The sequence below is a fragment of the Acromyrmex echinatior genome, chromosome 11 (genome assembly GCF_024713525.1).
Source record: "Acromyrmex echinatior isolate Ae372 chromosome 11, ASM2471352v2, whole genome shotgun sequence".
Taxonomy (NCBI): Eukaryota; Metazoa; Arthropoda; class Insecta; order Hymenoptera; family Formicidae; genus Acromyrmex; species Acromyrmex echinatior.
In genome coordinates, this window is record NC_141862.1 from 3553453 (window position 1) to 3569917 (window position 16465).

The 16465-nt window shown below is 32.5% G+C and overlaps 1 protein-coding gene across 5 annotated transcripts; it reads left to right on the plus strand.

The window, feature by feature from the left end:
* Nucleotides 1-2153: 2153 nt before the first annotated feature.
* Nucleotides 2154-15905, plus strand: LOC105144025 (uncharacterized). Of its 5 annotated transcripts, none has more exons than XR_015546577.1 (6): nt 2154-2591; nt 6017-6152; nt 7630-7787; nt 7864-7965; nt 13137-13485; nt 15700-15905. XR_015546577.1 is itself a non-coding variant. In XM_011052657.2 (6 exons), exons 2-6 carry the CDS (start codon nt 2446-2448, stop codon nt 15744-15746), a joined length of 600 nt encoding a protein of 199 aa, XP_011050959.2. In that variant the 5' UTR covers nt 2155-2329; nt 2388-2445; the 3' UTR covers nt 15747-15905. The 5 variants fall into 5 exon arrangements, 3 of the variants coding, with proteins under 3 accessions (XP_011050961.2, XP_011050959.2, XP_011050958.2); XR_015546578.1 differs by having other exon boundaries at nt 2155-2591; nt 7864-7976; XM_011052657.2 differs by lacking the exon at nt 13137-13485 and having other exon boundaries at nt 2155-2329; nt 2388-2591; nt 7864-7976.
* The last annotated feature ends 560 nt before the right edge of the window (nt 15906-16465 follow it).

Sequence of the window (16465 nt, forward strand, 5' to 3'; positions counted from 1 at the left end):
CCCATTGTGACGTCATCCCCCGCACATCCGTCATTCCTCTCGTCTAATGACGTCATTTTCCTCGCTCTCCCCTCCCGGAGCGGATACGATCTCCCGCGCTGCGGATACCCTTCCGCCCCTCACCCTTCCTCAGAGCTCCTGGATTAGAACCCGCCTATATACCCTACTCCTATATACGAGATGTGTATTTAATTAATCATTTTGATACATATTATACCAATTTAGTACAACATTCTTTGAATAACATCGCTGAAACTAAAATAATTTAGTAGAAAGTTACTCGTTAGTATATGTATCAAGTGCACGATGTAAACTAAGCCAATATTAGGAGATCAAAACAGGCGAAACAGAACATGCGGAAATCTAGTAAAGTTTATTCAATTTTATCTTTCGCATTTCCGCATTTTCGCGCTTCATGTCAAGCCGGGTTTACACCTTGATGAAAAGAAGGAAAACAGAAAAAGCGGAAGCCAATAAGAACTCGAAACGACAGAAGCAAATAAGATAAATGTATCATCTACTACTGCGAGTTTCGATTGGCTTCCGCTTTCCTGCTTTCTGCTTTTCCGTCAAGGTATGAACCCGACCTTAGGACCGGGAAGGGAATTAGGTTAGGAATTTTTGAAATGCATCAATAGATGCATCTGTTCGCGTTGCATGAAATCCCCAAATATTTTTGCACTTAAAATGAGATAAATTTTAAATTAAATATATATTTGGCTTTGTAAAGAGAGTATCGCAGTAAAACTAGGGAAATACTATAGTATGCGTTACATATACTATAGCATTTCCTTAGTTTTTTATGCGATACATTTCAAGAATATCAGCTCAGAGACACGATTTCGTAACTAGGTCTGTTCGCATTGCTTGCACTTTGGCACTCGACATCTTCTCTTTCTCTCTTTTCAAGGCAAAATATGTATGGATCTCATGTTAAGTGCAAAAATATTTGAGGATTTCATGCAACGCGAACAGACCTATTATTTTTATATGCCTATCGACCGTTATCGGTGTCGTTTCGCAGCTTTTTCACCATATAAAATTGGGTCATCTAAAAAGTATCCGCGGTTTTTTGTCACTATGTGTGTTGATGGTCATATATCTAGTGACAAAGTACCACGGATACTTTTTAGATGACCCAATATCTGCGCAATGACAACTATCGGTAGGCGTGTAAAGGCAGTTACGGAATCGCGCCCCTGGTCGGTCGGATTGGAAATTCGACGATTCGTCATAAACACCACATGCAACCACTTTTAATCCTTCCATCATGGCATTTCCGAACTTCAAGCGGCGAAATGACAGCTTGTAGGAGGTCAAAGTAGGGAGAGTTGCTAGCGTTTTGACGCTGCATAAAATTGCACTTTCAAACAATGGAATGTTGGTGATTTGCTGGATTAAGTTCACGTCTTATGCTTTCGACATTAGCGCGATGTTCATCGCACGCGACCACGATATCCAATGACAGTATATAGAATGAGAATATCGGTAAAGCTGTACACTCATTGGATATCGCGTGTTGCGCGCGACGAACATCGCGCTGGTGTGCCGGAGATATAAGATGTGAACTTAAATCAATGAACCAATCAAGATACTGTTTTAGATCTACTCTAACGGAAATAGAAATAGCAGTAAACTTGTTCATAAGGCTAGTTTCAATCGGTTGAAATTCACCTAATCGTGAGGTTATGGATAAGTTTAGAAACTTCGCATAATAAAAGCAACAGAGAACAGAGAATAAGAATTTCAACCTTTCAGAAATTATGGAATACACAGTTTCTGATAGGTTGAAATTCTTATTCTTTGTTCTCTGTTTTCTGTTCCTTTTATTGTGCGGAGCCCCTTACTGTTATTTCCATTTCCGTTAGATTACGTAGATCTAAAGCAATATCCTGATTGGCTAATCGGTTTAAGTTTACGTCTTAGGCCGGGTTTCCACACCTTGATGGAAAAGCGGAAGCCAAACGGAACTCGCAGTAGTAGTAGGCGGCACATTTCTGGGCTCTGGTCAAAATCTCGCTACAAATGCTCTGAAGCATTTGATGGACCAATTAGAAGAAAGAATTTTACAAACTAAGTTAAGAAACCAGTTAAAAAACGCTTCAAAGCGTTTGCAATGTATTGACCGTACTCTTGGTATATAGGTCTGTTCGCGTTGCTTGCACTTTTGGCACTCGACATCTTCATTTTTTTTCTTTTTAAGGCAAAATATGTATCTATCTCATTTTAAATGCAAAAATATTTGGGTATTTCATGCAACACTAACAGATCTTAGGTTTATTTTCTGTGGCTGAATTTATGTACATTTTTGGAACTTAAAGTGAGAAAGGTATATGTTTGATATTTATTGAAAGTAAGAAAGAGAGTGCTAATGCAGTCTAGTGCAGGAATAGAAAACAGATCACTTATGTCGTTGATCTCGACACTCCATTTGAGAATTCAAAGATGGCATGGGAGCTTCACATGTGTCTCGTACGCTACTTTTTACGTCTAGAAAGACTAGATGACAAATGGAAGGAATTATCGAAAAAGGCTGAGAAATCACTCGAAGGTCTAGCTAATCGAACAGAGCAATTACGCCATGTCACGAAGTAAGTAAACAACAATTGCAGGGGCTTCTCTAGCGATCGCGCGATGATCTGTTACTGCGGAATTTTGACGGAAGTAGATTGGAGTAAAATACGTGATACGGTTTTGCACTTGGCAAAGCGAGGATAGAAAAAATGACATTCAAATAATTGATTTTAGAAAAATAACGTTTTTTCATAATCAATAACATCTTGAAACCAACAATAAATAAAAAGGAATGTATTGCATACGAGGTAAAAAAATGAAACGTTATATAGTATAAATAAAACATTTTGAAAACAATACCACACGAGAAAATAAAATATCCCAGAGAACATGCATGTCTGAAAGACATTCAAAAGATGTCTTGAACTAAATGTCTTTAAGACTTTTCCAAAAGACACCTTTTAGACATCTTTCAAACATTTTCAGATAATTATACAGTTTAGCATAATTACCTCAAAGATCAATAAAATTAGACTTATTTGATACATTTTTGCACGAAATGAAAGAATCTGGCAAAAAAAGCGTCTGCCTTATGATTCAAGATGTTAAGCATTAAAGTTGATAACTATTAAGGTTAGGAAATCTGTCACAGAGACAAAATGAGAGTAATTCTTCAGAAGAGCCTCCGATTTCGATGAAATTAGGCTCATTCGACGCGTTTTTGCGTAAAATGAAAGAATCTGATAGAAAAAAGTCCGGGACTGCTCTGCGAAGTGAAATATTGGGCGAGATATTAGGCTATGCCGCCCCGAACAAAAAGAAAATAACATCCTATCTGTTTGGGGCCTAACCGTCAAGAAGTTGCAGCCTAGACAATGCGGACAGCTTGGAATATTTCTATGAAGACATGAGTAGAGTGTGAGAACAATTTTTTTAGAGCTTTTTATTGTCTAAGCTGTAACTTCTAGGTAGTTAAGCTCCAAGTGAGTAGGATATATTATTTTTTTTGTTCGAGACGACGTAGCCGCCCCAAATCAATAAGCACTAGTCTATACACTCCACTGTCTATATGACAGATTAATGATCGTGTTACATAGTAACACTTCATTTTATATGCAAAAAATGAACGTTCTATGTTGCAAGATGTAATGGGAGCGTATTTATATTTACTCCAATAGCATTTCAAGGGGCCCTTCAACATTATTACCTTTTAAAATTTCATTTATTTTCAAAATTATAGTAAATCTAGAATTTCTTTTTAAGACTGAATCAAATTTCAAAATAACTTTTTTTCCACATTCACCTGATATTTTTCAAATATTTTCTATAATATTAGGTATCAACTTCATAGACTTAGTTAAAGGCATATATACCTCTCGTTTCTAACTTTTTCATAATTTTTGGTAAATATTTAAAGTGAGTTTGAATATATACCAAATCAAGTTGTTTATTTTGCAATACTTCCTGAGCCATTGATGTAACATTCTTTGCATCAAATGATTGAACCATTTATATTTTTAAATAAAAATAACCAATGCATAAACAACATGTTATACATATTAATAAATTTTACTATAATTTAATAATAATAAAAGAAAAAATATAAATTTCTTTGATTTCAGCGAGATATTTTGAATAAAATAATGTTGCTTGCAATCATTGTTCCTCATCTTGTTATAATGGCATCATTTTTTTTCGGTAACTTTCAATATGAAGTGGAGCTTTTAAAAATACTTTTTTTACTGAAGATATTAATTTGTTAACTGATTGGAAAGGAAAACGTATTTGTTCCGTGACTCTATTTAATCCATGAATTAAATGCAACATATTAGGATAAAATATTTTCAAATGATCAATAGCTTTTATCATATATGCATCTGTGAGTAATAATACTTTTTTTTCCATTATCATTTGGCTATATTCGGGTCAACAGTATTGTATTGATAAATCGAGCAACAGTTGCATGATTCGTTTGTTCCAATTGTTTACATACAAGTAAATATGGATTTATTCTTGGTTCATCTTTGCACATTTTTCCAATAATTAAATTAGCTATATAACGATCAGAACTATCTGTAGTCTCATCTACAGAAATCTAAACATAATTTTTAACAATATTATCATGAATTTTTTGAATTTTTCTGTTATAACATTTTTCGAGATAATTTTTTCGAAGCGTCGATTCATTAGAAATTTTTCGATTTGTATATTTTTTCAAAAAATTACTCCGTATTATCGAGTGCATGCTAAGACATATTTACAGCCACCATTGTTTCACACAATTTATAACAAAATGAATTTTACACAATACTTAAATTCAATAATATAAAATTGCAAAATTTAACATATTCACGTTATTCAATACAAAACTTTAAGGATTTAAGTGGACTATTTGTTATAAACCAATATAAATACAAAATGTTTTTTGCTATGAAATATCAAATAATATATTATACATACATCTTTTTTGCATAAGTTACAACACTTGCTCCATCAAAAACAAAACATTTTCCATTTTATCCAATCGTTAATTAGAACACATCTCTTCTTTTTAATTTTTCCCATTTTATGAACTTTATAATATTTTTCGAAATAATATTCACTCTCTCGCGACTACTTCACAAGATAACAGCTAGCACGGCATTGATTTCAGAACGTTTGAACGTTCGCATGTTCCAAAGTGGTAATGATAAATATTTATATATTTTATTTTATTTACGTATTTGAGAGACCTATTCTGTAAATCTTAATGACTCTAACGATATCATTAAATATGATATCATTGTCGTTGTGCAGCTTGACATTAAAATAAAATAACATTGAAATTAAAATACATAAAATATATAAAATTGTTTAAAATATGTAAAAGTATGCAAATATGCACAAAATATGCAAATATGTAAAATATGTACAAATATGCAAATATGCAAATATGCAAAATATGTACAAATAAATAAGCATTTTTAAAATGCTTTTAATAAGACACATTTCTACTTTAGTCTTACTTTCCAATCCGCACTCTAAAAAAATATGCAATTGCATAGAAATCCGATCTAGTCATAAATTAGAAGTCAGAAGTTAAAAACTGACGACTTGGTTAATTTTTAGCTTCTGACTTCTGATTTATGACTAATGGCTTATTGTGGAAGGCCCATAAGATAATGTCTTTAGGACATGTTAAATCGATGCATAAGACATTTTAAAGATGTCATTCGGATACTTCCAAAAAATGTCTCGTGAATTTTAGCACATCTTTATGATGTCTTATAAGATGTCTCAATGTTCTCTGGGACAATTATCTCATCCTACGCAAGTGCAGGCATAAAGTGCTTATATCGACAGTTACGAAAATTTGAATAGTTTGAATAATAAGTTTTCGAAAAGTAAATTAATAATTAAAAGTAAATAATTAAAAGTAAATTAATAATTTAATTCATAAATAATATAAGAAAACAAATTGGCTTCTTAACAGATTGATTGATTAATTTTTTTTCCTGTGCAGTGAAAAAATAGACGGAGCAGAAAATAGCATAGATCAGGAAACGCGGGAAAGATTGATATTTAAAGTCCTTATGAGCCTCGAGGAAGAAATGGCACTTCTTTCGAATATCCTGACGCAATTTAATGATATCAATCAGGTAGGGGAGACCGGGGACAAAAATAACAAGGGGACAATAGCAACATCGTTAATATTTCTTAAATTATAATAGATATGGGTATGTGACTGTATGGTAAAATTCTGTAGATAGATTGAATCGTTCGTTACATGCTGATTCTCGCGGATCGTGTACGAGTGCAAAAGCAAAAATTATTTTTTCCATACATTAAATAAGTTTTATTGCGTGTACAAAATCTAAATTTTTTTCGTTCTTTATAACAAAGGTATAATGTATTATCTTAATGTTTTAATGATTATCTGCGTTGGTTTGCACATTTGAGTTGATTTTTATCTAAGTTTTTATTTAAAAAATTTATTATAAATCATAAAATACCATTAGGGGATAATAACATCGATGCCTGGGGTCAGTTGTAACGTTACACTTGTTCTCGAACTTATTTGATTTTTTTAGATTAAAGAATATATATAAAATAGGACTCCTAATAATTGTAAAAATATAATACAGATTTAAGGGAACTACTTTAAAGTCAGCGCGGTAAGAGGTGTAATCATTAATAATATAATATATATTAAAAGATGTAAGTTTGAACGTTTCGGCTATCGGTTTTAGCCACCTTTAGCAAATACATAATTAATATATTAACGAAAGATAATATATTAAAGAATATCTCATATCCAATCGGAAAGTGAGAAAAGCACAAACATGATACAAAGAAGTTGCCTGTTTTCTTGGTTAATAAGTGACGTTCTCAATCCCATATAACACACTGCAGTTAAATATATTACAATATTGAGTATATAAAAAAGATTTGTATAAAACATGTTGTGATGAAACTTAAAAATCGTCAAAATGTATTGAATGTTTTTAATTGTTTCACGTTTAACGATATAACTTTTAATACATATTATACTAATGATATATAAGTGTAGATTGCGCACACACCTCTTACCGCGCTGACTCCAAAGTAGCCACCTTAAATCTGTATTATTTGATTTTAGTATTATTTTGTACAATGTTATTTGTATTTTTCTTCAAAGAATGCTGTTAATGAGAAAAGATAGATAAGAGAAAAATTATATAAAAGAAGTGCCTTTATACAAGCAGACATTTAAAGAGATTATAAAGAATCAGTTATCCATTCGTGCAGCTGCAAGAAAGAGTATGACTTATGTAGTTGTGTTATGTACCTCTGGCAAATGTGATACAATTATCTCCCTCTGTTACAATTGTTCACGGGGTTGGGACGATTGTAACAAAATTCCTCATAGTTTTTAAACAAACATAATTTTTTTCTAGTTACATAAAAAAATTAAACCAAAGAAAATTTTGTAGTTAAATAAATTCTACTATCTAAAGATACATATTTTTTAAATGTAAATATTGTATTTAAATTGTTATAACACTTCAAAATCAAAATGTTACTTTTGTCCCCAGTCTCCCCTACTAACTTCATTCTGCAACATAGAGAACACGATATTTGAATCTGCGATTTCAGGATTTGAAGAATTATTTGGTTAATTTAGAAAACGCTAGAAGCAAGATATCTTTAAAGGACAAATTAATGCAAGAATTAATTAAGGGAACATCTTATCGACCAGCGCTTGAACTGCTCCTGCAGTGGGCTACGGAGGGTTACCAATTCTTTCATAACATGTATTCATCTTTTTAAGAACAGTTGTGATAAATGAGATTTTAATATCTAATTTATTATGTATTTTGTATGTATCAGGTATCTTCGTATCAGTGATTGTATGAAATCAATTGATTACAAGACAGAGGAGACTGTCAGCAATCTGATTTCTTCTTTCGTGGAAGAGGATCGTAGAAGAAAGTACATAAATAGTAGGCGTAATTTATTACTTCATTTCTTTTGCATTCAATAAAAGTAATAAAAGCTATTAAGAGATTATAATAATCCACATATATGAATCCAATAAACGAGAATTGAAATGGACTTCAGCAAAACGCATTCGCGAACGTTAAATGAATCCTTTTCTCAATCCGAATGCATTTTCTTTTTTACAATTATATATAATTATCAGGCAGTTTTAAAATACGTTATCGTAAATTGAAAAAAAAATTGTAATTGTTTAACGGTTAAATTTTATTTAGTACTCCTCAATTCAAAATTCTGAATAGGAAATGTAGTTTTTCAATCCTCTTGATTGGATTCTTTATTCACAAAAATTCACAAGACTCGTTCACGCGACAAATGAGTTCAGTTTTTGATTGATCGAAATTTCACATTACGTAACGGGATCTCTGCTATTATGCGCAATGTATCATCTTTTTAATTCCACCATGAATCACACCGTCTCTTCGGTTTTAGACCGTATTGGCTTTTATAAATAATGTCAAAGATAATTAATTAATTATAAATTCTTCTTATAAGCGCAAATTACTTCACTTTACATAATATTCTTAGTACGAGGGCAAGTCAATAAGTTTTTAGAAAAACATAGTAAAACACATTTTTTTTTATTTATTTTTATTTCTCAACATAGTTTCTTCAGCTCGATACACTTGATCCAACGATTCTTCAATTTTTTTCAAGTCCGAATAATATGATTTGTCCAACCCTTCAAAATAAGCCTCTGTTTTGGCGATAAGCTGCTCTCTGGTGATGAATCTCTTTCCTCCGAACTATTTCTTCAGATTTGGAAACAGGAAATAGTCGCAGGGGGCTAAATCTGGCGAATATGCTGGATGGGGAAGCAATTCGTAGCGGAATTCGTTGAATTTGGCCATCGGTGCCGGGCACGTGTGAACCCATGCATTGTCTTGATGGAAGAGCACTTTCTTCTTCGTCAAATGGGGACGAAAAATTTTTTTCTTTAAAATGTTGTTGAAACAATCCAATAAGGCTGCGTAATAATCGTCATTGATCGTTTGCTTCGACGGAAGTAATCGATATGAATTATATCGCGTGCATCCCAAAAAATTGTGGCCATCACCTTTCTGGCCGATTTCACGGTCTTCGCCTTCGGAGCTGGTTCGATGAAGTCCATTCTTTTGACTGTTCCTTCTCGGGTATGAAATAATCCATGTTTCGTCCATAGTAATGAATCGGCGCAAAAATTCATCTGGATTACGTTGAAACATCTCCAAACATTGTTTTGAAATCGTCACACGGTCGCGCTAGTCCACAGTGAGCAAACGCGGCACCCATCTTACCGATAGCTTTTTCATATCCAATTATTCGTGCAAAATTGAAATCACTGTGCCCTGTGATATGCCTCAACAAGCTCTTTCATTCGTCGATCAGTCAAAACAACATCGTGCAATACAATATAACTTTATCGATAATTTCTACCGTAGCAGCCTCAATTGTCCCGAACAAGGTGCATCACATATGGATGTATGATTACGTTTAAATTCGTTCACCCAATTGTATACAGTCGCAAACGCTGTTGTGCTATGAACATTATCCACCTCGGCTTTGATTTCTTTCGGCGTTAAACCGTTTCATATGTAGATGTTTGATCACTGCACGAAACTCGTTTTTTTCCATTTTGCAAAAAAATACAAAGGTTGTTCGCTTTAATCGTCTACAGAAATGAAACCACCCGATGAATTCCGCTCAAAATTTGACAATAATCAGCTGAAAACTGCTACTTGTCAAAAAGTAATGTGACATGACACTGCGAGTGCCCTCTGACAGATTTTCTAAGAACTTATTGACTTGCCCTCATATTATGCCTTTAATATCCGTAAAATATTATTAAAATATTTATTATTATTAATCATTTTTATATAAGCGCAATTTGCAAATAACGAAAACATCTTGTTAGTTGCTGCATCTTAAAGTGTTTAAATAATGTTTAAGTAACGATATAATTTTATATACCTATCCTAGTTCTACAACTGCGCGCCAAAATTCATTTTCAGTCTTTAAACGTAATTTTAAACTAAACTAGGAGTAGTAGGATAATTTTACAAATTAAAGTAAATGTCATTATAATAACTTATACAATACAGTAACATGAGCCGGTTGTTCCATCTTCAGATAAACTACTGAGCACAAAAAGAATTCAGTTATGTCTTCAATTTTAAGTTCATTTTCAAATGTAAAAAAAATTCTTTTCAGAATTGTTCAGAAAAAGAATTCTTTTGTGTCTGAAAGTGAATTCTAAATTGACATAACAACTGAATTCTTTTTGAACTCTCTGTGCTATTTGGTATGTGATAATTTACCAATTAGATAAATAAAAGAGTAAAAGAATGAAAGCATAATTTATCGAAAAGTCGGACAACCTAACTTAAGAATGTTATTTTTAAGGATGATTATTTAGAGTACAGACTGCACCTTCGATTTTGATTAAATTAGGCTCATTCGACGCGTTTTTGCTCGAAACGAAAGAATGCAAGAAAAACGTTAGGTCGGTCCCGCGTACCAAGATATTAAGCATTAAAGTTAATTACTATTGAGGTTAGGAAATCTGTTACAGAAGTAAAATGAGTGTCTAGAATTGTACTGGGTTTCGACTTTCGCGAAACGACTCTCACCCCTCCCCCCCCCCTGCAAAGGGATGTATGGCTTCTATTATAGGTGCGTTTGGCATTGCAAATCGGAGGCATCAGTTTGCTCTTTTACCTCGAAATTTAGCAACTCGCATCTTTCTGCTACATGTCATCTGCATTCGATATTAATATTTCTAGAGCCTTTAGGTTTTAGTCTAGAATCTTTAGTCTAAAGTCTAGAAGTTTTAGTCATCGTTTTGGCATTTTGGGCAATGCTAACGCCAGAGGTACTGTAACCTTCAAGCCTTATAACTCAAAAAGTACTTAATAAAAATGAATTTAATTATAGTGTTTTGGAAAGCTCTTAAGGTGTGCTATAAGAATATGCAATGGATAAAAAATGAGGTGTTCCATTAAAAAAAATCAATCTTAACCTGACCTTGGTGACGTCACCCAAGATCAAACTAGCGCCAGTAAATAGATCTTTAGAAATCCTACAACTTTTGTTTGAACACTTTTTCGATTGTGCCTTATCCTGCGAAAATAAAAGAATGGTATGGGTAGTCTGAAACACCCGGTATATTCATGTATAAAAAAAGTTTTTACTATACAGGGTGGGCCATCTATTGGTACGTTTTTAAAAATGCGATCAAATGAGCATACATTGATATTTTTTATTAATTTTTTTTTTGTTGTGAAGCTAAAAGTATCCGCGTCAAGAATGAAAAACGATTTCGTTCATGTGGCTCCCTCTACTGGCCTTACAGTATGCCATTCGGTCACCCCAATTATTAATGACATTTTGGACTACCTCGGCGCCAATTTCACTCAAAACAGTCGTAATATAATGTCATCCACTAACATCCCTTTCTCACGAACTTTCCTCACCAATTTGCGTATAGCTCCTTCGGTGGGTGCTCTATCACGACCCATATTTCTTTTCAAAATTCGTACAGTTTCGGCGACACAGCACTGACTTTGAAAATAAATTTTTAAAATTTCAAAACGCTCTTCAAGAGAAAACATGTTGTTTCGTGCCGCGGACGGTATGACTAATAAACTGTCAAAATTTCGGGTCTGTAGCTCGTTCGGTGTTGCCATACGACGAAATTCAAAAACGTACCAATAGATGGCCCACCCTGTACATGCCATAATTAATTTTTAATTTAACTGTGCTTATTTTTTAACCAAAATACATGTGCTATATATTTAATTTATAACTAATAATCTTAATATTACTTATGTGTTATAATTTTAATTATTACTTTAAATACGAAGTGCCACTACGTAAAGATGTTGGACTTGTATATATTCAAATGAATTAATTTCAGAAATTATAATTGCGTGCCGATATGGTTGTCGGACTTTCAACGTAATCAATCTGAAATATTAATAATCCCCCCAAATTTCTCAAATTTGATCTTAAAAAACTATAATAAACTTATTGCGAAAGTATTGGCTCGGCAGGGAGACGAAATGAATATACATAATAGTTCAACATCTTTACATTCAGACCGTAGTGGCGCTTCGTATTTAAAGTAATGTATCTAACATAAACAGTCTTATTTCCAATCTTATTAATTTTAATTATGTTAATAATTTCGTAATAATAATTAATGTAGTATTTACTACATTGGTGATATCCTTTTTCCATATTGGCACTGTCATTGTTCATTTAATTTTTTATTCAATATTTAAGATAGAAATTATGAAAGTTAAAAAGAGAAACTAAGATACATTATAAAGTATGTATCAGACAAGGAAAGATTGAGTATGCTAATTTCTCGACACAAAATATGTTTCGCGTTTCATAGTTGGCCTTTGTCTCTCACGCGACATCCATGGATTAGCATAAGACCTGTTCTTTTTGGCTGAACTTTTACACCAGTTCATCTTTCTTCCTTTTCTCTCTAGGAAAAAAGAAAGTTCAATCAAAAAGAACAGGCCTATAGACAGAGAGGGTGAAGATTTAGAGAGAGATATCGTCCAACTGCATACACCATGTTATTCCTTCCACCATAGTCAAAACCCATGTGGAACAGTACAATTATAGACTTCATTTTGCCTCTGAGATAGATTTCTTAACCTCAATAATCATTAACTTTAATGCTGAATCTACAATGAGTCTGTAGTCAGAATCTTAGACTTAATCAATAGCTAACTTGTACTAACGTTGATTAGTCAATTAGTTAACTGATTTTAAGGCTAAGACTTCTGCCTACAGACTCATTGATATATAGACCCTGCTAAAAACTAATGCTTAATATCTCAATTCGCGGGGCCTAAAGTTTTTTTTTTACAGATTCTTTCGTTTCGAGCAAAAATGCGTTAAATGAATTTCATCAAAATCGGAGGTGCAGTGTTCTAAATAATTACCTTTTTAAGAATCATATCATATCAGGAGTGGATATATAATTATTTATTAATATTTCAGGAATATTATTTAATATTATATAATTTTAATAAAATATTATTAAAATTACGTTGCATTGAATATTCTAAAATATGCTTAAAATAATATTTAATATTATGCGATTATAGGGTAGAGACTCGGACTGAAATTACATTATGAATTAAAATCTCAGTCCGATTACGATTATGATGGAGGATTACGATCGAGGCTACCCAACTTTCAGTTTCGGTGTTATTCTAGAGACGCGATTCCGTAACTGTCTTTACACGCTTACCGTCAGTTGTCGATATCGTTGCGTAGATATTTTATATGGTGAAAAAGCTGCGCAATGACACCGACAACTGTTGGTAGACATGTAAAACAGGAGTATTATTGTGTATATATCTATTGATAATTATCGATGTCGTTATATCTTGCGCAACTTTTCTACCATACAAATGTCTGCATGGCACAATGACACCGACCACTATAAACCCGGTAAGGAAAACGATTCCAATCTATCAGGAACCGTGTATTTTGGTGTATCCGATTTCTGATAAGTTGAAATCTGTATTCCCTATTCCTTTTATTGTGGTTGCATTTACGGATATTTTTGTGCGAATACATATACATACGGTCAGGGTTGGCAATGTTACCCCATAAAAATAACCGTTACCGTTCTTTAAAGTAATTCATTATCGTTATTGATTGCAAAAGTAACTCGTTACCGATACTCAAAATGTAACGAGTTGTTACTTTTTCGTTACTTTTTTTGCTTGATGCTAACAAAAATATTATAGCGTTTTTTATTGGCAAAACTCAGTACACATTAAAGCCGTTGTACACTACTCTAATCTGAATGTAAAAATGAAATCTCAATTGATATAATGTCCGAAGGGCACGTTTTATCTAATTTAAAAATTTTCAATATGCTATTTTATCAAATAGCATAATAAAATGTATTGAAGATTTTTTTTGCGGTTTATCACGTTTCTATTGTACATTTTTATTAAACATATATATTTGCGTCGATTTGTGTGTACGGATTTAAATTGCACTGAGTGCGCACTATCCAGACAGCACAGAATATTTATGACAAATGTTTATTAATATTCATTTTGTGAAATATTATATAGATATTTCATATATATTTTATATAAAGCTCTATTCGAAATATTATTTCAATATGGATTAAATATTTTATGTAATATTTATGATAAATATAAATAAATATTTCTAATAAGTATTCTTTACTTGGATTATAATGTCTCATTAAATATCTTCATAGCATTTACTATACATATACAATAAATATTTCATAATATTTAAAATAAATATTTATAATCTGTATAATCTAAGATCACAAAAATATTTACAAGATATTTAAAATAAATCTTGTAAATATTTATAAATATTTTGTAAATATTTTATAAATATTGTGCTGGGTAGTTCTGTCAATGAAAAACGCTACTATATGCAGATTTTTGCGATAAATATTTTGAAGAGGAGTCAGAATTCTATCTTTTGATAGAAGAATAAGGTTCAAAAACTGAGACACGCACGCACGCACGCACGCACGCACGCACGCACGCACGCACGCACGCACGCACGCACGCACGCACGCACGCACGCACGCACGCACGCACGCACGCACGCACGCACGCACGCACGCACGCACGCACGCACGCACGCACGCACGCACGCACGCACGCACGCACGAACGCACGCACGCACGCACGCACGCACGCACGCACGCACGCACGCACACGGTTTAGTTACGACTAAACTTTGTGGCAGTTGTTAGAAATAAAGTAATGATAAAAGTAACTAGTGAAATCGTTACCATTATCCCAAAAATGTAACTGCGTTACAATGAACGTTACTCGAAAGAAAATGTAACATCGTCATCCATTCGTTACTGAAAAAAGTAACTTGTAACGATAACGACATTACAAATAAGGCGTTACTTGCCAACCCTGCATACGGCAGTAGTTAAAATCACATCTTTGTGCATTATTTCAAAGTGCAGTACAGTTGAATTTAGTACATTTGCTTTGAACGTATCTCTTATCCCGCAACCATAATAAAATAGTAAGCCTTAAAAATGCATTCATATGCAAGCATCAAGCAGCGGAAGCAACAACCAATCAACTGGGCGATACAGGCAGTGGTATAAAAAATATTTTGGTGTAAAAATCACCTTGTTGATTGGTTGCTGCTTTCGTTGCTTGATGCTTGCATGTGAATGCACCTTAAGCCTTAAGGAATTAACCAATCATAATCAGTTATTCTTCTTACATTCGACTGTAAGTCAATTTCTTAAGGTTTAATGATAAATTCGATCACTCGCACTACATTGGATTGTGCATATTAAAAACTGCTTTATATAAAATACTTCAATGCAGTGATACAATCAACTTTGACAATAAAATGATACGATATATTTTGTTAAATAATGTGACAAACAATAAATGATTATTAGTAGATAGTTAATCGTTTAAAATATATATTTTTACATTTAACTTTGCTAATTTTATGTAAAGCAGCTTTTAGTATGCACTGATCTAGTGCAAGTGACCGAATTCGGGTATAAGGTTTACTACTATATTGTGTTTACGGAATACATATATATTTAAGTTCAGTTATTCAAATATTATTATATATTCAAATATATACAGAAAGATTTAACAAAAATTGTTCTTTTTTTTTTAGAAATCCTCGCTTTTACGCAATTTTTGGCTAAGGAAAGTTTTCATTAGAAAGGAAAAGGTACATGGATCTAATGAAGCAATAAGAAAGTTCAAATGGATACAATTATGCGAAAATGAAAATATTTTATATATGTTGATAAATTATAACTATTTTCTCCTTCTGTATGAGAACTTTTCAAATAAATATTTTCTTTTATACGTAAAGAATAGTATAACCATAATTACTAATATAAGATAACAGTGTACAATAAAAATAATTTGCATTGGAGAATGCAGACCTTTGAACAAGACAGTAAGATTTAATGTATTGAAGGTATCGAAAGGAACAGGATCACAGAAAAGCTTCAAGAAATGACATATTAGATTATACTCTGTAAAAGAATTTGTAATATACGAATTAGCGTAAGTTAACTTGCCAGGCTTGAATAGCGAAATTGTATCTAAAAATAATTTTTTTTCTTCATGTATAGAAAACTCAAATTGTCCGCAAAAAAAGAGATAAAATGTAATTCAGGCATACGTGTCGTTTCGCGATATCAAATCATTTACGTTTTTTACGTACATTTGAAGTTTTATGTACATTTGAATCCTGATAAAAATAAAAATCAGAGCGTAAATCGAATGTAATGATGAAAGAATAACAGAAGCATAAATGAAATTTCTAGAAAGCAAAAATTGAAAATTTACATCAAAATGTAAAAGAAGCGTAAATGCTTCTTTTATATTTTATTGTTCTAATTTTCGCGACCTATAAGCGTCTTGGTTTA

What these genes read in the sequence shown, in the direction of transcription:
- LOC105144025 (XM_011052656.2), top strand. Translation starts at nt 2,446, where the DNA reads ATGGCATGGGAGCTTCACATGTGTCTCGTACGCTACTTTTTACGTCTA. An exon ending in AATTTAATGATATCAATCAG is followed by an intron (nt 6,153 to 7,629) that starts GTAGGGGAGACC and finishes CTGCGATTTCAG; the next exon opens with GATTTGAAGAATTATTTGGT. An exon ending in TAGAAGAAAGTACATAAATA is followed by an intron (nt 7,977 to 15,699) that starts GTAGGCGTAATT and finishes TTTTTTTTTTAG; the next exon opens with AAATCCTCGCTTTTACGCAA.